Here is a 22,972-nt window from a genome sequence, read left to right as displayed (position 1 = left end):
CATATCGAGTAACCCTGAAGATGCAAACACACCATACATCAATAGTTCAATTAATGGTTGATTTAGTATTAATAGTTTTTGTTTCTCATTTTTCTCAACCAAAACTAAAATAGCAATCTATTCATTTCTCAAAGGGACAGCTTCAATCTTGTAGTATTTCATTTCAATTAGCTTTTTTTGGGAGACAAATGCATAATGATAATCTCATAGTATAACATTTCATTCCCACGTGAAAGAGTGCTTAAAACTACAAATTTATTTATACATATGTGCGAACACTAAACTAAAAGCGATACCTCTTCATTTATTTAGCTCAATCATATAAAAAAGGAAGTATTTTTCAAACATTATATTCTAAACACAAGGAAAAAACTTGTGAAAGAGATGAGATCATAACGAAAGAAAAAGAAAAAAAGGAGCAAACCTTGGTATCCTATGCAATGAAGAAATGATATCTCAGGTGAAATGCAGTTTCCCTTCAAGCAATTGATTGCAAAGCAAAGTATAAAATAAAATATAAAAAAATAGTTTTAGAGGGAACCAAATGATAAAGAGCCAAATAAAAGTGAGGTTTGATCTTTAGTGATCAGAGCCATATGTAGGAAATCATTGGTTACCCTTTCTTCCTAAACAGTGTAATAATAATAGGTTTAAACCAACAAAAGACTATTCCTTTCTCTCTTTAAAACAAGCTCTCGTGTACTAAAAAACCCCACCACCATTATGTGCAAACAAGACAACAATGAATAAAAGGCCAAAACCAATGAGCTGTTTTTCTTTCTTGCTATCATAAAAAAAGAAAAAGAAAAGTGGGATTTCATTTCATCCAAGAAAAGTTTCAAACCCCAAGAAACTGATGGATTTCAGAGAGGCTCAGAAAGAAATCAAGAATCGTTTACAACAAATCTCCTCTCTTTCTTAAAAGAAAAAGTTAGATAAATAGATATATAGTGAGATACAAAGCGAGTTATTAACCAATTAGCAGCATTTGAATTACTCTCTTTAATGCTATATTTATTTATTCAAGTATTCAAATTTTTAATGCAATATCTATGAATTGGTGGATAGGAATATTAAAATGATATATTTACTTGCTCAATCTAGTGTTTACATTGCCATTTAATTATTCTGTATGGCTTTTTCATAGGGCAAGGGCCCGTTGTATCAGGGCAAGAAAATGATGTATTACTATCAACAAAAATTCAATGATAGCAATAAAATATCAATCTTAAATTAACTAAAATTACTAATATAGCCTTCAGATTCAATATACTATAAAAAGTCAGAGGATAATTTTGGAATTTCACACTATAAAGTGATACTCCCTCCAGTCCCAGATAATTAGGCCCAGCTTTTATTTCTATTCGTCATATAATTTGTCGCATTTCACTTTTATTATTTTTGGTAGTGTTCGTATTCCACTAACTCATTCCTACTCACATTTTATTATAAAACTAATATATAAAGGTAGGATCCACATTTCATTAACTTTTTTAACCCACTTTTCTTATTACAATTCTTAGGTTCCAGGTCAAAGTCGCGAATTATCCAGAGAGAATAGTATACAACATATCAAACAAATGTTATCAAGCACTATAGATAATATAACATCAGTTCAAACGCTATAAATAGAATTAGAAAAGCAAGAAAAATATTGCTGCAAAATGACTGTACTCTTGTCTAAATGAAATATAAAATTCAATTGAAACATGTCCTCAAAGGATAGGAATAAATAAGCACATAAAAGAGTTGTGGTGCTATGCATTCTGCGTTTTACTACTTTGTTTGATGCTGCAGTTTCACTCATTTCTACTGCAGCTTTTTGAGGGCCCCACTGTTTTGAATAAATGCAAATGGCAATGATGGTAAGAAACAAGAAATGTGAGTGGTGAGTGGTGAGTGTTGAATGAAATGGGCATTTTGTTGAAGGGAGAAGAAAAGGTGTGGAATTAAGTAACTAGTTCGAGATGAATTGTGAAATGTGATGGGAAAGAAAAAACACACTTTTGGGGGGTGAAACGAACAAGTAAAGGGTTAAGGAAAGTGAACAGAGGGGAAAGTCTGATGCCACTGCTGCACTTAACAGCAGCAGTTGTGAAGATGAAGAAAGATGAGAGAGAGAAAGGCAGTGTGCAATGATGACGCAAGCAATATTGGGAAAATCTTTGACGGATTTCTATGGATGGTAATGAGAAAATTTTAATTTACAAATATATATATATATATATATATAGAATTTCGCATCTCGTGATATCTAATTAAAATTCATCCCGTTATTTTTACCGTAATCTTTTTAAAGATACCCGAATAGTGGCAAAGAGTAAATGAGATGTGTTTGAAATAAAATTCCCGATCCAGAGAATCCATTAGACATCCCGAACTTAAAATTTCTTTGGAATAGCCGTGGAAAATACAATCACTTCCTATCCTTCAAAACCCTCAACTCGCTATAGTAAAAAGATTAGTACGGGAAGCAGAGATCGAACCCACGAGGACGATGGAAAAGAAAACATGTTCAAAGACTGAAGCTATTTTTGGCGCGCCCCCAATTTTTGAGATTGAGTTTTAATTCCTAGACGGAAATGAAATAATTCACTCTAACAACTAAATCTAGGCAGGGACATGCATAATGACTAAAAGTATCCGAAATGACTATTTGACTGGGAAACAACTTCCTAAGTAACCTAGACACGAAAAGAGAAACGTAGGGACCATTTCCTAAAACGGCATAAGATAACGAAAAAAGCGCAAATTAACTACCTAGGACTAACTAAATGACATCTTTCTAATTTTTTCACAAACAACCGTGAAAAAGAGAAAACAAAGACAAGTGTACAGAAATTAAACCGATGGACACAAAGAACACTAAAACAAAAAGATGCATGACTACTTGACGAGCCATGAAGTAAATAGAATTAAAAACATCATAACCATGCAAATGCGAACAAATCTATACGCCGATCTTCTACCCCGGGATCCAAGCCATCCACAACAATCAAACACCATTTCTATCTCCGATCTTCACAGATTCAACTAGATTCAACCGATCAACCACAATCTCCAAGCAATTCAAACTCCAAACTCAAATCAACCAACAATATCCACCAAGCAAATAAAAAAAAGGACAATATCATAACCAAAAACCAAAATAGAAATATCCATAGAAAAATGCAATGTCTAGGAAACAATAACAAGCATAACCGAGCTTCAACACCCGGACTCGGGAAATAGGGAATGTAAAGGGAAGGGTTGTATCTTCGCCTTTGTAGAGACAAAGTTACACCACAACTAGATCCGAAAGAGAACTCCCTAATGAATCCCTCGAGTGTGTAGAAAAGTAGAAAACTAAGCTAAGAGCCAAAATGAAAAGAGAGAGATATATCCTTCAAAGTTATCGCGTGCTTCTTTTTATAGTGGATAGAGCTTCTAAATCGTTCTCGTGATTCTCATTTTGCCTTCCAATCGATGTTCCCCGCCTAGTAACTTCTCCTTCTTCCGCTCATTTTTCCGCCGCCTTCCTCCGTGCAATCTTCGTCTTCTTCCTGGTGTTTTCTACACACCGGCTTATAAAACCCTGTTAGACCCAAAATCACAAAATTTATCCCTATAACCAATGCATGAAATTAGTCTCCTATTTACTGGGTTTCATATTTTCAATATATTCCAAATACGATAAAGACAAAATTTAATTATTTTTTCCCGCCGTAGCTTTCACTTGCAACTATGATAAAATGAAAATGGGGTTTATTGTTAAAACTTTAAAAAAAAAAAAAAAAAAAGAGTATATTTTTTAAAATTTTTATTTTATTTCGTGAATTGTTGTGATAATTACTTGTCGATTTTGAGATTCGTCGAGCTTCCAATCAAAATATAGTTCTAACGAAAACTAAAAACATCGTTAATTTGATGAGGGAAATCGAAAATAGTTTTGATATATCGAAATAATAGTACACTAGTCCATTTTACAAATCATTTCCAATAATTAAGTGTTAAACTCAAGTCTAAAGTTAGGCTATCATTGTTGGAGCATGACATAAGCTAAAATTGGATGGAAAAATACCAATACTTGTTTTTGGATGAAATAGACTGCCTTCAATTGTAGAGATGTTTATTATTCGATTAATCCACGAAATTCCTTCAAAAGCGATGGAATCCTATATGAATTTCATCTACCAGAGTCTTGCACATCACCCTGGCTAGATTGAGACCTCAAGTCCCTTCCATATTATTATTTCTCTAATTTTTGCATTGCACTATAATTCCTATAACCCTGCAGCTTCATCCGATCCAAAATATTAAATTGCCTATTTCATAACTACAACCTATTTTACTCGTAAAATAGAACACGTTAACAATTAAAACACGGAAAATTCATTGTTCAATCGAAAATAAAAATTACAAACCCTATAAATTAAAAATTACAAACCTTAGAATATAAAAGTTACAATTCCTAGAAAATACAGTGAGAAATTGGTTAAAATGTTGAACAAATAGTATATAAATAGGCAAAATTTCGAAGAAAAAAAACGAATTGGGGGTTCGGGTCTGGCCCGAACACCCCATAACCTAGGCCGGACCCCCGACCAGGTCCGTCCCGGGAGTCTCCAACGTCAGGCCGGACGGCAACCAGGCACGGCCCAGCTCCATCCCCTCTCTCCTCCAACGCGCAGGCCGCGGGTTGGGACCCAGGTGCGGTCTGGCCCGTCTACGTTAATGATGCTCTAAGGAGTAATAAATAATAGTCCCTCTATCCCAAACAATACACATATTTCTATTTTTAGTAATTTTTTTCTCTCTATCATTCAAACACATTTTTCTCTCTCCAATTAAATATGCAACTCTCTCTTCCATTAATACTTGTTCTCTTTCTAATTAACCACCTAAAATGTGCCGACTAAGAAATATGTCATTTTAGTTGGGACGAATGAAGTACTACTACTATTCTAATTACTCATTCTGGAGATGTCAGTGTAGCCCGGAATTCGTAGGCTAACATGAATATCACACTCACTTTTGAAGGTTAGCGTTGCAAATTTCTAACTCAATAAAATTACTATATGATTAACCCGCAATCCGATGGGTTGGCCTGGTAGGTTAGACCTACCCCGAAACTCAATATTTATGGTTAGGATTGAATACTTATAATCCAATAAAAATCACAACCCAATTAATCTATACCTAAATAGAATGGACTCTAAAACCTGCTGGACTGACCCGATTAACATCTCTTTATTTATTCAATCTACTAGTATCTCCCTAGAATGCATAAAGCAAACATACAAGGCAAACCGTACTCCTAAAGTAGGATTAATTTATATTTTGTACAAAATCTTTGTATTGATAATTTATGCAAGACAGATTTCAACTCTTGTCACTCTATCAATAATTCAACCTCAAAATTTATGCGTTTATTCACTCTTATAGCTCGAATATTGGGTGGACAGTCATAGCAAAAAAAAAAAAAAAGAGCCTAGTAAGCGGGAATGGATACATAATTTTACAGAAAGAAAGGGGAAGGGATTAGCCGAAGAGAAAAGGGTATTGCAATAAGTGAGGTGGAGGGTTAATGATGTGGTATTTTAATTAATTAAACTAAAATGTTATTGATTGCCACCTGGATTTTAATTTGCCACGTTGGTTTTGATTTTTTGTCGTTGAAAAATCAAAATAACCCAAAGTTCATTTATTTATATTTAAAAAATTGAGTTCAATGAAAAAATAGAAAATATTGCAAATTCGTGTAATTACATGTAAATAACCTTAACATGTTTCTCTATTTAAGACCGGGTCTCCTAATAAGCCGAACTTAATTAAGGCCCTTAATATAAATTCGATCCACGAAGAGTTAATATTGTAGGTGTAGTAGTATTATTAAGAGTTCAACTAAAAATGTGTCTTCAACATATGACCATTTTACGATTTTGGTCCTAAACTTTATCTTTTGAATTTTTTGGTCCTCCATATTTCAAATCGGATCACAATTGGTCCTGGACTAACTATTCCGTTAGTTTTTAACGGTCAACGGGTTCATCCCGATTTTGACCAAATTAGACTGTTAATTATGATTTTTTACTACCTAATTATTTTCTTAATTATTTTAATACATATTCATTTAAAATGTGCAATAAATAATATGAAAAAATCATTATAAAAAATGATAAGTATCAATATAATCCGTTACAAGATTGGCAATTACCAAACTGCCCCTTCTGAAAACCCAGACTCCGACATGCGCACATGGAGGAGGGCGGCGCCACCACCACCTCCGCCGCAGGCCACAAGAAATTGTGAATCGATTCCGACTCGGCCGACGAAGACGAGTTGAAAGAAGCACTCTTCATATACTTAGCCTGCGAAGGCAGCCCAATCGACAGCTCCAAATCCACATCGCCGCCGCTTTCTTCCCGCTGCTGTGGCAGCGCTTGAGACTCCTCCGTCGTGGTGCTGTTGCAATTCGTGTCGTGCGCCGACGAAGAGTTATACTTTGACGACGGTGCCACCGGAGGAGCAGGAGGAGGAGCCGAATTTCTGAAATCCAATTGAGTTATCGCGGCGGCGGTGGCAGAATTGAGAGGGCGGTGCGTTTGTGGATTGAGAGGGCGGATTTTTATAATTATTTCTATTTCATTTGATTTTTTCATATTAAATAATTTATGATTTTATTTATAAAAAATAATTTTGCTTATTAAATAATAAAAAATTGCTTAAGTTGGTCAAAACTGTGACTAAAATCGTTGACCGTTAAATACTAACGAAATTGTTAACGGAGGACCAATTGTGATCCGATTTGAAATGTGCAGGAACAAAAAATTCAAATGGTAAAGTTTAGGACCAAAATCGTAAAATGACCATATATTCAGGACCAGTTTTGGCCTTTACTCTATTATTAATTGCCCGCGATCCATGTTATAAATATGACGTTTTAATTAAATATTGAATATTACTACTGCATAATATATTCATCTCAACTAAGTTGAGTTGTAAATACCTTTTGGGATGTCCCAATTAAGTTGAGTCATATTTCTTTTTTTGAGAAAAAAAAAATCATCCTATCACTCTTACTTTATTTTATCACCTACTTTACTCTCTCTTTAACTATCCTACTTTATTCTTCTTTCCTATTTTTCAATACAATTTTTTAATCTTTGTACCTAAAAGTTGACTCAACTTAATTAAGATGGAAGGAGTATTAGATAATGATTTTTCAAGTTTCTCAAGAGGATATGATCATCAACTGGGGATCACCTCTACTATTTCCCGTAAGCTAATTATCATCACACAACGTATCCATCCCATAAAAATATGAACATTTGAGATTGCATAGAAATTAATACACAATTTGTAAAAGAAGAATAAGAGAGATATAAATAAAAAGTATATATCCGTTAGTTTAGTTGTCACTTGATTTACTATATCTTTTCAATATATTGTTAGGATATACTTTCCTAACAATATATTGTTAGGATATTGATTTACTTTCCTATGATTTCATTGTATCCCCACTATTATATACTCCTCACTTTCTATCATATTAATTAATTAATGAAATAACATATTTTTCTTTACTTTCTATCGTTTATTTTCTTTCCGCAAACCTAGTCTCGACGAGGCTCGGTATCCTTGTGACTTTTTTCTATCTCTTGACTTGATAAGTGGTTAAACCTGTTGGAACATTTTAATATGGTCCAACATAATCGTCTAAATATTGTATAATATTTATGACTATTTATTGATTGACCCGATTACGTGATCTATTAAGGTTATACTTCATCCATTCCATGCTAATAGAGTCATTTTTTCTATTTTGGGAAGTTACAAGTTAATTGAGTCATTTTTATTTTTGGCACAAAATAATTCTCTCTTTTACTTTATTCTCTCTTACTTTATTAATCAATCATTTAACACAATATTCTTAATCTCCGTGCCGAAAAGAAATGTCTCTATTAATAAGGAACAGAGGAAGTATAACTTATAGGGTCAAACGATTATCTATAAAAGTATGAAGACTATTATGCAGATACTACTTTGTATAACTTTACTTTTGTTATAGATGAAACTAAAGTTATAATAAAATTAAGGACTTGTTCTTTAAATATATGGTTATGGTCCGTAAGTGCAACCTATAAATAAGTCAATATAATCTCATTCCTATTGATCAGACGTAAATACATAATACCGAATCTCTGTCAAAAGGGTTGACACTTGGAAGACTAAATTCTGTACTTCAGAATCGTCAAGAACATCAAGCACTATGAATCTTAATCCATGTACACTTCCGCTTTATGTTTAATCGTATTCGACATGTATGATTTATGTAAAGATTTGTGTGAATTATTAATTTGATTCCAACAAAACTCTTATTAGAGCATCCACAATGGGGCGGAGGATGCGACGGACGATGCATCCTCCACCCCTTAGTCCACCACTGCAGCACCACGGACTATGCACATTTTATCCTTTGCGCCCTATGCATCGTCCACGGACTATGACACAGAGGATGCATCCTTCGGCCTATCCTCCGCCCCTTAGTCCGCCATTGCAGGGGTGCGGACTATAGGGCGGAGGATGCATACATTTTAATTTTAATTTTTAATTTCTTTTGTATTTTCTTCTATATATATCACCAATTTTTTTACTTCATTTCACACCTTTCACTCCACTCTCTTCCTCATCTCAATTTCTCTCTAAATTCAATAATGAATTCCGACAATTTTTCATTTTCGCAAGCACAAAAAATAAATATTGACAATAGGATTTGTCTTTAATTTATAGTGTTTTTATATTTATTCTTGCTAATTGATATGTTTGCAAACATTAAAAGTAAATATTATAGTGTTTAAATATTCAAATAATAAATAAAATACTTAGGGCGGGGCTTAGGGCGAGCTATAGTCCGCCCCATTGCAGGTGGAAGGGGCGGAGGATAAAATGCTGATGTGGCAGCGCATAGGGCGGGGCTTATGGCGTCGCATCCTCCGCCCCATTGTGGATGCCCTTAGAGGTCCACTTTATAAGAGAGAAAGAAGTTATCAAAAATTGAAGAAGACATTTTTACGGGACATCCAAAAATGAAAAATATCCTTATTTTTATGAATCAAAGGGAGTATAAAGTAACGAAATAACACATTTTTGAGTAACAGAACGAACACGCCCTTAGAGTAACAATCTTCGAGCTAGGGCGCATTCCTCACTATCAGAAGAGAACTTATCCATTTCTTTGCAACAACTGCACCATACACGCCTGATATTGTCGCCTTTGACAATAAATTGTCTAGATTTATTTGATTTGTAAATTTTCTTATTGTACTACAAACTGATGTGGTATTGAATCCATTACACGTTCATAATGTAGAAGATTAATTTATGAGCACATATTATAATTACATACTGCTCTCTCCGTTCATCATTATAAGGTCACATTTGACCGGACATGAATTTTAAAAAATGTAATAGAAAATTAGTGAGGAAAAAGTTAGTGGAAGATAGATTCTACTTTTATATATTACTTTTATAATGAAATGTGAATATGATAAAATTAGTGGAATGTGGGGTCCATTACCAAAAATGGTATAAAAAGTAAATGAGACTTGTATTGGTGGATCGACGAAAATGACAAAATGAGACACTTATCGATGAACGGAGTCGGAGGGGGTATTATAAAAGGTATATCAACGATAAAATAATTTTATTAAAAATAAAAGTAATTCAAATTGAACTCTATATTCAATAAACAAAACCAAATAAAGAGTCCCCTTCTCTAAATCAAATTGAAAAACTGCACCTTCTCAAAAGTTCATTCACTAAATTCAAAATATCAAACCCTCTTCAATATTTTGTTAACTATTTACAATACCTCAAATCCCCCACAAGAAAAATACTAGTAGTAGTATGTAAATTTGAGTGGATTAGATTACAATTTCGTAAGTGTATGGACAAAATTTCAAATTGACAAATTAATTACTACTCCACGAAATAGTATATATCTACATCCGAAATTTTATTTGTCTTCTTCAGAGCATCCACAATGGTTAATAGGCCAGCCATTCTCTCCTCTGCCATGTCAGCAACACTAAAAAAACCACCTTGCCACGTCAGATTTAGGCCAGCCGTAGGCCAGCCCATAATAAAAACAATTCAAAATATACTACATTTACGGAATTAAAATTGCGATATACGGAATTAAATTTACGGCACATATACGGGAAAAATAATCCATTCCATTAAAAAAAAAAGTACATGATTTTTTTTTTTTTTTTTTTTTAAAAAAAGGGCTTCAACACCCGAGCCCCGCCACTCTCTACTCCTCATCGCCGTCGCCGTCGCCCTCCTCGTCGCCGCCGCCGCTGCCGCCACCCGTGGTATCGAGCCCACGTCGGAACCCCCCAGCCGTTACCTCGCGATCTCTAAATCAGCACGCATGCTCTCGAGCATCTCGTAAAGAAACCTCTTCTCCGTGGGATCGGTGGCGTTCTTCCACTCTCGGAAGACCTGTAACATCTGAGCCCGCGTTTGGTTACGCGAATGGATAGTGTACTCGAGTGGGGCGGCTAGGAGGGCGGAGGACCTGGACCTCGCGGGGCGATAGGGGGATCCGCCCCTCGCGGCCAGCTGCGCCCGCTTCTGTCCCAACCGGGCGGGGGCGACCGGTAAATGAAGGAGGGGATGGAAACTCCTCGGCATCCGGGGGAGGTCGTGGGATCCGCCGCTGCTGCCGCTGTCGCCGCTATAGTTAAGTCGCTGCTTCTTCGGCCACCCGGCGTCGCACCCCGCCCGGAACTTCTCCGAGTCCTTCGGCAACAAGAAGCACTCCCGGAAAGGTGAACTCCTTATACTTCCCCTCCAAGGGGAACGGCTCGCGTGACTATCCTCCGGGCGTCGTCCTTGAGTCTGCCCACTTTCCCGAGTGAGCGATGGAGGGCGTTGGCGTACAAATTCGCAAAGCGGCCCACCGCGGCCCTGGTGTGCTCCCACCCCTTCCGGACCTCCTTGTTGCTGAAGTCCTTCCCGTGCGGGCGGTGCCTCCTATAGCGGCACGATCTTCGCCCACATGTTGACGACCCGTTGGTTGTTTGCAACCGGTGGATCGTCGCACACCTCCAACCACCCCTTGGCCACCGCGGCGTACTCATCCTCCGTCCACTTCCTCCGGCCGGTGGCAGTGGGCTGCGATGACTCGCCGACCGCCTTCCCCTTCCCCTTCCCCCTCGTCTTCTTCCTCGGCGCGGCCGGCGTCGCTTGAACGGGAGTATCATCGTCCCGAGATCGATCCCCATATCATGCAATGACAGAAGGTCATCGCCGAGAACTAACGTCTCCACCGGGAGTCGGCGTGTGAGGCGAAGCCGTCAAAAAATCAAGCGGGGGCCGATATACCGCGTCCCCTCCCGGTGACCCCTGCACCCCCCGGCATCCGGGATGCATACCGTGCGGCATCCCCCACGCCACATCATCCCCATCATCTGGCTGCGGCATCATCCTGGCTGCTTGCATCTGAACATACCCCCCCACCCGGCCGCTGACTGCCCGCTGCTCCCCTGCCCGCCGCCGGCATCCCCCACGGCATCCCCCACGGCATACCCCCGGCATACCCCCCTGGTTCCCCCCATCGCCCCCCCCCCGGCGCACCAGCCATCATCCCCATCATCTGATTCCAAGGGATGTTAAATCCCGGGCCCATCTGCCCCCATCCAGATCCCACGGGTACTGTGGGAGTCTGAGAACCGCTCGTCGCCGGACTGGACTCGTTGTTGTCACTCGATGATGCTCTTGAACAGAAAGTTAGAGAGAGAGAAAACTCGTTAAAACAAGTGGTGCAAATGAAAATGAAACGAAAATCGCGTTTATATATGATTTTAAAAAAAAAATCAAAAATCGGCGCTGGCCGATCGGGCCTCCACAATGGCGGCTAGCCGATCGGCTAGCGTTTCGGCCGGCTGACGAGCGATCGGCGAGCCCACGCCGATCCGCTCGCCGATTTTGCGCTGGCCGATTGCAATGCTCTCAATATCGGTCCTACATGAAATTCGTTAAAGATCACATACAGAAGAAAATGTACATGTCCTGTTCCAATTATATAATGCCCAATTTCGCCAAACATCGTTAATCTAAATAAATAAATTTTAAGGGTAAGAAAATTATTTCTTTTTTAAAGTGAGATATGTAAATTATAAAGTCCTCAGGTACGAGATTGTATAATTTAATAAGTAATCAATGATTTCGGGAATTGATTTTTTAGAGTTAAAGAAATGTTAAATATCGAGAAATTATTAATTTATTAGGAGTAATGAAAGGAGTGTTTTCGATTCGTGTGTATATTAATGTGGGTCGCTAAAAGGATGAGCCAAACATTCAGTGCCTGTAACGGCCCAAATTAGTTGTCCCAATAAAATTAAAATGGGCCTTACGGTATATTGGGCCTATTTAAGCGTTGTTAGAGATAGTTAAATGCCTTGTAATTTTAAATTGCAATGGGCTTTCTCACATACAGATTTATCTACTCCCAATTTCCATTTTAATTATTCTTTCTTCACTAAAATATGACTAAAATAAAAAAAATAATTCAATACTGTTGTTGGTATTAATATACTTCGTCCGTCCCATAAAAATAGACAGTTGTACCATTTTAGTAGGTCCTATAAAAATAGTCTATTTCTACTTTTAGTATAAAAAAATATTTCCAATAGAAATAAAAAAATATTCTTAACTAACAATACTTCAATCATTTTTTTCTTTTTATTTAACTCATACTTGTAAATAAAAATTCAAATCATCTCAAAATATATGTTTTCATGGGACAGGAATACCAGCCCACATAAGGGCACATGTAATGAACACCATAATATGGACCAAAAAACATAGATATATTTAGTTTTGAGAGAGAGATAATCACATGTCTCCAATGGCAGAAAAAAAATTCACAAGTTTCTCAAGATACAAAAGCTGTCCATCCCATTGAATTATGGGGTTGACATATTTTTGCAGCCGCAACCATAATAACTTTAATGCAAGTTGCTCACCTACTTTATATCCATACTTACAAACTCCATCTTCTCTCTTCCTTTCTCTCTCATCTCTCATTACACACACTCAATGTAATTCATGGTCACACTTTATCTTTGAAAGGTAATGAATTCATGGATGTAATGCTGATTAAGGAAATTAAAACACACACACACACTTACTCATACATATAGGAGATTTAATATATTGTACATATATCTATGCTACATTTATATATGTCATAAATGTAAAGATAAGGATGTGTATCTTTTTCTTTAAATTCATGGGTTTCTCGTATCGATAGCTAGATAAGAAAATAAAGCCAATGCAGGCTGCATTATTTTGTTAGATATATGTCAATCTAATTAATGCTTATGACAAGTACAATTGTCAATGGATATTGTTTTGAGGTAGCAATTAAATAGTGCCCAAAAATGAGCCATCAATTCAAGATTCACACTCCCGCCTACTCATGATTTAAGAAAATTTATTTTTGCACAAAACCCCCCTAATAAATTATGAATTAGATATTAATGACAGCTTTTTATAATGTGCATTTTGAGACGGATATTCCTATGCCATGTTGTGTGTCCAACCAATTACAATTGCAGTTAGAAAAAAATAATAAAAGAGAAGTGATTTCTATAATTATAATTGGTTAGACACACCATGTAACAATATATTATGTTTAGACCATTGAATTTTTACTCCTCAAGTAAATAAAATTTAGTCGCCTGGACATATTTTTATTGAATATTTATCTCTGTGGGGGATAATACAGGATAGAATCTTGAAGATGAAAAGTCTAGATTGACATATATATTGGGAAAAAAATGAAAATACCAAAATGACATATACTTTGAATAGGAAAGGTACAGGTCATCAAAGAAAAACTTATAAATTAAAAAGAAAAATAGAAATTAGGGTACATCTTATCCTGTTCAAAGTACTACTATATGTCATCAAAGAATAAATTAAAAATAAAAATACCCAAACGAAAAATAAACAGTAATGGTCAAGATTTGTAATACAATCGATGAGATGAGAGATCAAACCTTTATTCATTGAAAATTAAATGAAACTTCCAACCCCACAAAATCAAAGAAATGTTTAAAAGTGTGAACACACCACACACGCACACACGCACTCTATAAGTAGAATGTGTGTAGACTACATTACTTTTTTTCACAATTTCCCATCTAATAATTCAAGAAACCAATTAACACTATCCAATTGCAGCTTAACTACATCAAATTTAATTCCGTAAAATCAAAGTGAATATATAAGAATAAGTCCAATGAAGAGATAATGTGGACACAGCATAAATAACGCACCAAACAATTCGACTGCTAAAACTATTCAAATAATTATGCACAAATATAGAAAATGAAATTCCTCCCAACTTGCATGAACAAAAAAAAACCGTTTCGTGTTTCAATTCTAGCCACTAATTAATCAAATATCCCCAAAATAATCAAACATTACATATGATTAATTAATTATATCTTAATTATTTAAAAACAAATACATATCTAACCACCACCACCGCCGCCGCCTCCGCCATTATTCCCTACCTCAAAATCAATTCAATCGGCGCCGCCGCCATGCATCGATGCGATCGCCACCACTCCGAGCTTCTGGAGATTGAGTTTGACGACGGTGTCGGTGAACATCTTCGTGTCCTCGCCGGTGTTCCCCTCGGGAATGTCGACGATGTACGATTCGATGACGATCGTGTAGGTTTTGCCGGCGGCGATGGTGAATTCGTTGACGGAGGTGACGGATCGGTAGTTGTTGAGGCGGTGCTCGCCGCCGACGACGCGGAAGCTGATGATGTGGCGGGAGTCGTCGAGGATCTCGAGGCGCTCGGTGGAGGTGGAGGCGGGGAGGCCGGAGACGACGGTGACCTCGCGGATGCTGCCGACGCCGCCGTCGCCGGTGAGGCGGCAGCTCTTGATGAAGTGCTTGTAGCGCTGGGGATTGTCGAATCGGCGCACCAGGGGCCAGACCGCGTCGGCCGGCGCGTCGATCCGCTGCGTGATGAGAGAGGTGCATGTGTTGGGCAATGCGTCGAACGTGTGGTAGGTGCGGATCACGTGCTCCAGCTGGGCGAATTCCTCCGCGGTTAGGCCCTGCGGAATCCCGCCCTTGTCGTCCATTGAAGAAATTAGAGAGAGAAAATGAGGGAATTAAAGGGTTTCACTGATTTCAGAGAAAGGGGGTTTTAATTTGTGTGTTAGTGTGGTATATATATGACTATGAGGAGGTTTTGAGGTGTGATGAGCTGGAAATTATTTTTAATTTGTTCAAATTAGGGATTTATCCTCCAATTTGGGATTTTTAAAAAAAATCAATTCTTAATGCAAATGGTTTGAATTAATTGTGTATAAAATCAAAAAGTTTGCAAATATTATATTTTGAGTTAATCGTCTATAAAATCAAGTATTTTGCAAATATTATGTTTTGAGTGATTTGTTTATAAAATCATATTTGCAAATATTATGTTTTGAGTTAAAAGTCTATAAATTCTAATTTGTTCCATCTTTTTTTAAAATTTAAATACCACCGCATGCCTGATATTTTGGTGTTATCAATGTATAAGGACGTAAATTAATATTAATGTGACAATATATAGATGGCTGAGAACAACGTAATTTCAAGCTTAAGAAATTGAAAATGGAGTTATATATAGCACAAATTTGATCTAATGGGACAACGGAGAATTTAGAAAATTTATGATTTTTTATTTAAATTTTGAAAAATGCAATATATAAATCAAAATTCGATCAATTTTCAATTTTATAGGTAATTAACCCCTGGGTTTTGACATTGAATGAACATAAAGTACTAGTAGAGAGATGGGGTGGAATTTATTGGGATTATTTAGGGTTTTGATTGTTTAGGTTAAACAGAATTGGATGGACATATTTGCCCCTGGTGTTTGTGACATAATAAAAATAATTTATCAGTTGTCATTTTTCCAAGAAAGGGAATATTTATATATTAAATTGAGAAAATACAATGGGTGCATCTGGTTTGAAATGACTATAACTGGAAATCAATTAATAATATATATTTGCACATACCTGCATACATTATGTATGTCCATTCATATAATTAAGTAATGTTTTATGTGTAGTGGTAGAACTCAAGAAAAATGCATGAGATTTTATTTTATGGCGGTCATCTTAGTTTTTGCAAAAAGACAAGCTAAACTTAACTTTAGGGCAATGTCTTTCCATTTTTAGCAAAAATAGAAACTGAACAAAATAGGTTAGATTAGATAAATATATTAGGAAAGCTATATATATATTGAGAAACAGCTGTGGGATTCATTATTTTATTTATATTAGGGTCCAGGGACTAATGACTATATATTTTTAAATATTATTTAGACACTTTTTTCTAGAATTATTGTTGTTTCATTCTTTCAATGAAAGCAATTTCTCTCATTTGCGCAAAACAATGGACCAATTAAGAAAAAGTAGAGTTTCGATCATTGTAGACGAATAATCGATTAAAGCAATGGACGATTCATGATTGGTTTTAGCACTATGAATAGAAGAAATGAAATTAAATGAAAAGAAATTGGGCGACATTCGTATATCTATGCCCACTATTTTTAATTAATCGATTTTGTTATCTCCCAATATTGTCTCTTTTCTATGGCTTAAGGGAAGAAGGGAAAAAGGGAGAATTCTATAGAGGGTCATGTATCCATTATTATTAATAATTAAGCATATGTCAATGTCTCAAATAAGTGGCAATTAGAGAATCTCTCGTGGTTGTCTCTCTTTTTTTAAACATATACCAATTTAGTTACCAATTCGATATTGTATCTGTGAGTACGAGATATGTTGGGCTCAAAATTATTTTTAAGATTCAAATCGAAGAGGAGCAAACCATATTTAACAGTAGAGTGAACAAGAGTTGAAACATATACTCCCTTCGCTCTATTTTAGAGTCTCATTGAGTTCGCACAAGTTTTAAGAAATGTAAAGGAAAATTGGTGAAAAAAGATAGTTATATTAGTTTTATAATAAAATGTTAGTGGGAACGAGATAGTGGAATGTGGGTCCTACTTTTATATTAGTTTTAGTGGAAAAAAATAGTGGAATGTGGGGCCTAATACCAGTTATGGAATATTATAATCGTGACTCTAAAGTGACACCAAAAAATAAGTAAACCATTCTAAATGGGCGGAGGAGTATATATATATGAGCTACTCCACTCTATTAGTATGAGCGCTTTCGGGTGAGCAAACCGTAGAGCTTTAAAGCGACATATATCATACTAATATGGAGTTGGATGTGCACGCTGAACCCTAACACAAATATTCTCCATTCGAAATTAAAAATTAATGTAAGCAATTCATGTTGTTGCCATCAACAGCCTCATCAAAGTTAGTTCGACAATTTACAATGTAATAAAATATTTAATGTCATCAAATATTTCGTAGAGATGGGCGTTTTCCAATTAAGGAAAATAAGAAAATGGTGAAGATGATGCAAAGAGAATTGAAAATAAAAATAAAAATGAAAGAAAGACGAAAGAGGAAAGGGTGTAGTCGCCGTCGTTGAAAAGTGTTGGCAATAGATTCGTAAATCATGTGATGAAAGTTAACAAACTGATCGCGTGATCTATCACTCCACTTTGCAGTATTCCCCACACACATATATGAGCATGGCCCCACTTTAATTAACCCTTCTCTCTTTCTATATAATATGTATTCAAAAAATAATTAAAGATGTATTTTTTTCGTGGCTCAAGTATAGTCTCAACTATTGAAAATATTGATATGTACTAGGATGCATAACTGTTTCTACTTTCTACTATATATCGTACACTTAAATTGACATATGTTCGATTTTGTGATGTTCCAATTAAATTAAAATATTCATAAAAAAGAAAATGTGATTTTATTTCTTTATTTTTTTAATTAACACTGAATAAGTGAATAACATTACATCAAATTATGTGTAGAACAAGATATTTAGCTGTGATGGGAAGTATATAAGAAAACTTATGGACTTACAGTCGATATTCTCTTATTCAACCTTCTCGCAGAAATAAATAAATACTCCTCTATCGAACAGAGTTTCGTTTTTCCATTTTATCCAGTTCGCAAATAGAGTCCCGATTCACTTTACCATAAATGGTAATAGGTCTCATATTCCACCAACTTATTCCACTCAAATTTTTTTTAAAAACTAATATATACAAGTGAGACTCATATTCCACTAACTTTTTCTCACTCATTTTTTTTAATCTTTAAACTCGCCACTAAGGAATTTAAACTCGTGCCCCCATGAATGAGATTCCAAAATACTTTGACAACCTAAATTAAAAATGGACTATCTAGTAAATTAAATCGGTTGCAATGTTAATGCAATCTCTCTAGTTACCTACCATGTATCAAAATTAAGATCATCCAAAACTCACATGTAAAGACCGATATTAAGCTATATATTGATGATAATCATAATTCAACAAATACAGATTTCATGGTTCACGTATTTTGGTACAATTAATCTAGTTAGCACCTTAATTATTTGCGATGAATTTGTAAGCTATGTTTGAATAGTGATCATGTGTCCTTGAATTTAGCAGAATATATACAATCGTTATTATAAGTAGTCAATTACCCATGTGAGATGCCATTGAACTAATTTCATGACAGTAGGGAGATTGAAATTTGACCTACAAATTGTGGAACATTAATTTGGCTTGTTATATTTTATTAATTCCTCTTGAGCCAAGCTAAGGGTTGTTGTGCTAGACAAGAATATTACTAATATTTTAAGTATTGAAGACAATTATCATGGAGGAATTAAAAATTTAAAGGACAAACTTTGGAATTAGGGTTGATGGAATCATTAATTATTAATAAGTATAATTCTATCATCTAGTTTGACCATACAGCTAGTGTCTACACATTTACACCTAAAGATTTGTTATTGCAAAAGGAGACAGTAAAACTATTACTACTTGTGATTTAATTAAATAATAAAACTACTTCCAGAATCTTCTTGTCAATATGTAGCACCTATTATTAAATGTATAGTGTGGATGAGTATAAGTAAGTGAATAAAATACAGACTGGTAAATAAATTATTCAACAAATTAAGGTCGACTTACTCCGAAGTAATGAATGAATTATTTATTTTTAAGGGATTCTTGCACTTACAAAATACATGTCTTCATGTGGTTAAAAGAGGTTAATTCTCATGACTAGGTGTCCAATTTATTCAATTTGTCACGATCGAAAATTTCTTTTTAATTTGGATTTTAGTAATTATCTACTTTTGAATCTTTCTGCGCAATGTGTAATGATACTCTTCAGTATTTATATATGTGACGTGTGCATATTACTTTGTTGGAAAATGAAAAACTTTTGTAATGAATTTGTCACAAATACAGATGTATACTTACATGCATAATATCGTTTTTTTAGATAGATATTAGTTTGGCTTAATGCTATATACCCTCGTTCCACTGTCAATAACTTTAGTCAGTAAATAAGATAGTACGTTATAGGGATATTGACGCCTAATATTATTGATGCCTAATATTATGTAACTTTTAAAAAGTTAGATTTTTTCCACGAACTTTGAAATTAGTAAACAAATCACGAATTTTACCCTGAGTTTGTTATTTTCCACCAATAAAAAAATTCCGGCAAATAATATCATTATTTTTGTAATTTCTTGACAACAACTTCGAGAGTTTCAAGATTTTCAATTTTTGAGAATAGTTTTTCTTGAAGCACACCCTCCAAGTTTGTTCTTCAATCTATTAATATAGCCAAAAAAAATTCATTGGTGGTAAATAATAAAACTTGGGATAAAGTCTTCAGGATATTATTTGCCAATTTCAAAGTTAGTGGAAAAACTCAACTTTTTGAAAGTTACTCCTCCGCTCCTTCATACGAGTCATTTTTCCATTTCTAAGCTTTCTTCATAGTTGAGTCATTTCATATACGTAACCTTTTTCTCTTTCTTTACTTTCTCTCCTTACTTTATTATCTCTACTTTATTCACTTTATCTTTATTCCTCTACCTTTCTCTCTCTTACTTTTTATCTATTTATTTAACATACCCGATATTCCTTTCTAAAACTCCTGCCAAAAGTTTGCTCAATTTACTGGCGAAACGGAAGGAACATTGTATATCATGTGCCAATATCCCTACATTCTAACGCGAATTGATAAATTAAGTAGACATATAAAGCAAAAATGGTACATAAGAGAAATTTATCAGGTAGAAATGAGACTAATTTTTTAGACAAAACAAATAAAATTGATTGCGATATGAGGAGATGTATTTTTGTAGTCACTATATATGATGTTGATGCAAAACTATACAAAGTCTTGGACGTATATAGTTATATAGTAACAAAATTGAGGTACAAAAGTTTCTAGAAACATTTGTTATGGGAAAAATTCCACTAGTAGTATTATATTTATACTGTATGTTAGATATGTTTACAATATACTATAAACCCTATTTCTATGCAAAATTGAATCAGTGGCCCTAAACTAAAAGCATAATTACTCACACGACTCATGCTCATATCGTCATGTGCAACTATCAAACTGTCACTGCAAATATTTGGACGTGTATCTTTTAAATAAATGTTGGAATTTTGTTTGCTTTCAAATTTGAAATATTCACTTTTATCGCAAAAACTAAAACATCGTAACCATTTTTGACATTTAGTATTGGATTCTTTAATCCAATAATTGCTCGTTTTTGTTTGTCATCTCAGTTATCCATCACAATCGCCGCAGTATTATTGCATGCGTGCACCATTTTTCCTCAATTCAATTAAAATATATTGCTATAGCTTCTTTTTTTGGCAATTCAACTAATCACACAATCGACGTATAAACTGATAAATAACATCCTTTTAAATTCCTCCAATATCTTTTAGTTTGAATTTGAGTCATGACCATAGTTGGATGGATGCTAGTAAAAAAAGCAAAAGAATGTCAATGTAGTAGTATAATAATTAAACAAGGGTGTAACCATTATATTCCTTATTATTAGCATCAACCCTAATTATATTGCAAAATATACTACAAGTTGGAAGTAATAATTTAAAGATGGGGAGTGGACATCATCAAGATTCAAAGATGTGGTTGCCAATATGGAGATGATTGGTAGGTCCAACTAATTTAATTGGCTAGTGTCAATTTTTTTCTCTTAGGTATGCTTATAAGTTATTAGAGCATAATTGAATAGTTGCTCCAAAGGTCATATCACTTGAGAATTTATTGAATCACTTTATTTAATTTGGAAACGTTTTATTATAATAGAAAGTCAGATGATGTGATCAATGATAAAAATAAAGTCCATCCATTTTGACAATTGAAGGGGCCAATCAATTAGATAGTGTGTTGGTTTTTTTGATCCTTTGTAACTCGGATCAACCTCATTACTTCTATTTATACTATGTACATGTATTTATAAGCAATGTTGCTTTTGAGCATAAAATTGAAACTTTTCGAAACAATGGGAACTTTTAATCATAATAATTATTATTTTTGTTCATAATAATTTTCACTTGGCAATTATGATCCTATATCTAATGCCACCAACATAGAGTTGGGATTTGATTGGACCAAAAGTTCATCAATGATTTTGTTATTTAAAGAGAAGATGCTGTGTACAACCTGTGCTTGTATAGTACATACATCGATTCAAATGCTTGAACCAAATCATTTATCAGATTCTCAACTCAATCAATACACAAATAGATATATCACACATTCTATAGTTCCAAATCTTAGTAAGCAAAGTGGTGATTAGACTGATTTATTACAGAATTGGTTAATTCCACTCGAATAATTTAATAAAATCATAGAACCCCAAAATGTAGGGGAGAGACCCATTCCCACTGATTTCTATTAGTCCGACCATCGTGAGACAAGTCAAGATTCGGACCCAACATATCAATTCCAATGAATTTGGATCTTAACCCATCTCAAATGGTATCGTCTCACACAAGACCCCAAAATATATATGAAAAGACATACAATAATAATAATAATGATACTAATATCAAGAAGAAAGTTCATCTATCAACTTCATTGTTAGATTTGTGTACATCATGTCCGTTCAAATCAACGCAGATAATATATATCAATGCTCTACAGGTGAAGCAGGAAAGAATTAGATAAAATTAAGATGCTGGACAAAAGGCCAAAAAGGAACAATTAAATTTTGCATAGCACAGAAAAAAGGCTGAAACTATTTTACATGCGTAGATAGTTAGTGGCTCTAGTAGTTAGATTACTTCCTGTGTTTGCTGTCTGAGGTGGTAGTTTTGTCTTCTGCACTTTGGTTAGAGATGTATGTATATGAGAGTTTCCCTGCACGGGCATGCTGTTAGAACACGGGAGAGAATTCTCCAATTTGGGGGCATTGGATGCTATAACTGGACTTTTAGAGGTAAAAATGTGGAATTTGTCACAGTTGGGATGAATTTATCATACTTCATGTATCAAGGATCCTTAGATATCAAGGCGATTCTCTGCTTAGAACTGTCAGACCGGAGAACGTCTCCTTTGAGTCCGATCTGGGCCAAAATTTAATGTTCCGAGAAAGATCAGAAGAATATTTAAAAGCCCAAGTATGCCATCACAAGAAGAAAGAGAGAAAGGGAACAGGGCCGTATTCTTTTACCTCGACTTGGCTTTCAGAAAACCAGCGTAACAAGATGCCTAGGTGCACAACTGCTGGTATAAGCTTAAAAAGCAATGGAGTAGTTACCTACAGAAATATATTTGTCATTAACTCATCTATAAATCGGGTGGGAGCCATATTAGTAGCCGTCTTGCAATCTCAAGTAAGAGCCAGTAAAGCTCAACAAATATCTCAAGCAGGAGGATTTTGATTACCAGACTGAGGGCTGTAGTTCCAAGAAGCAGCAGATACACTTTCCCTGATGACGAAAAAAAAGAAAAAAAAGG

The 22,972-nt window shown here is 35.1% G+C and overlaps 2 protein-coding genes across 2 annotated transcripts; both read right to left on the bottom strand.

Moving 5' to 3' along the window:
• Window positions 1–6,129: 6,129 nt before the first annotated feature.
• On the bottom strand, window positions 6,130–10,497 carry LOC125199277 (myb-related protein 330-like). The gene is made up of 2 exons (XM_048097348.1): window positions 10,394–10,497; window positions 6,130–6,633 (listed from the first exon to the last, which is right to left on the bottom strand). The coding sequence occupies exons 1-2, from the start codon at window positions 10,495–10,497 to the stop codon at window positions 6,165–6,167; spliced, it is 573 nt and encodes a 190-aa protein (XP_047953305.1). The 3' UTR covers window positions 6,130–6,164.
• Window positions 10,498–14,407: 3,910 nt separating this feature from the next.
• Window positions 14,408–15,205, bottom strand: LOC125199265 (abscisic acid receptor PYL2-like). Its single transcript, XM_048097338.1, has one exon. It carries the CDS (start codon window positions 15,156–15,158, stop codon window positions 14,586–14,588), a length of 573 nt encoding a protein of 190 aa, XP_047953295.1. The 5' UTR covers window positions 15,159–15,205; the 3' UTR covers window positions 14,408–14,585.
• Between the last annotated feature and the right edge of the window lie 7,767 nt (window positions 15,206–22,972).

Source organism: Salvia hispanica, unplaced genomic scaffold, assembly GCF_023119035.1.
Source record: "Salvia hispanica cultivar TCC Black 2014 unplaced genomic scaffold, UniMelb_Shisp_WGS_1.0 HiC_scaffold_444, whole genome shotgun sequence".
NCBI lineage: Eukaryota > Viridiplantae > Streptophyta > Magnoliopsida > Lamiales > Lamiaceae > Salvia > Salvia hispanica.
The sequence above is the reverse complement of the archived record's forward strand: the minus strand, read 5'-3'. Positions and strand labels throughout refer to the sequence as shown.

Excerpts from the sequence above, each read along its gene's own strand:
- LOC125199277 (XM_048097348.1), bottom strand. The coding sequence starts at position 10,497 with ATGTTACAGGTCTTCCGAGAGTGGAAGAACGCCACCGATCCCACGGAG. Across the intron at positions 6,634-10,393 it reads GCTGATTTAGAGATCGCGAG|ATCAAATGAAATAGAAATAA; the intron begins GTAACGGCTGGG and ends TAATATGAAAAA.
- LOC125199265 (XM_048097338.1), bottom strand. The coding sequence starts at position 15,158 with ATGGACGACAAGGGCGGGATTCCGCAGGGCCTAACCGCGGAGGAATTC.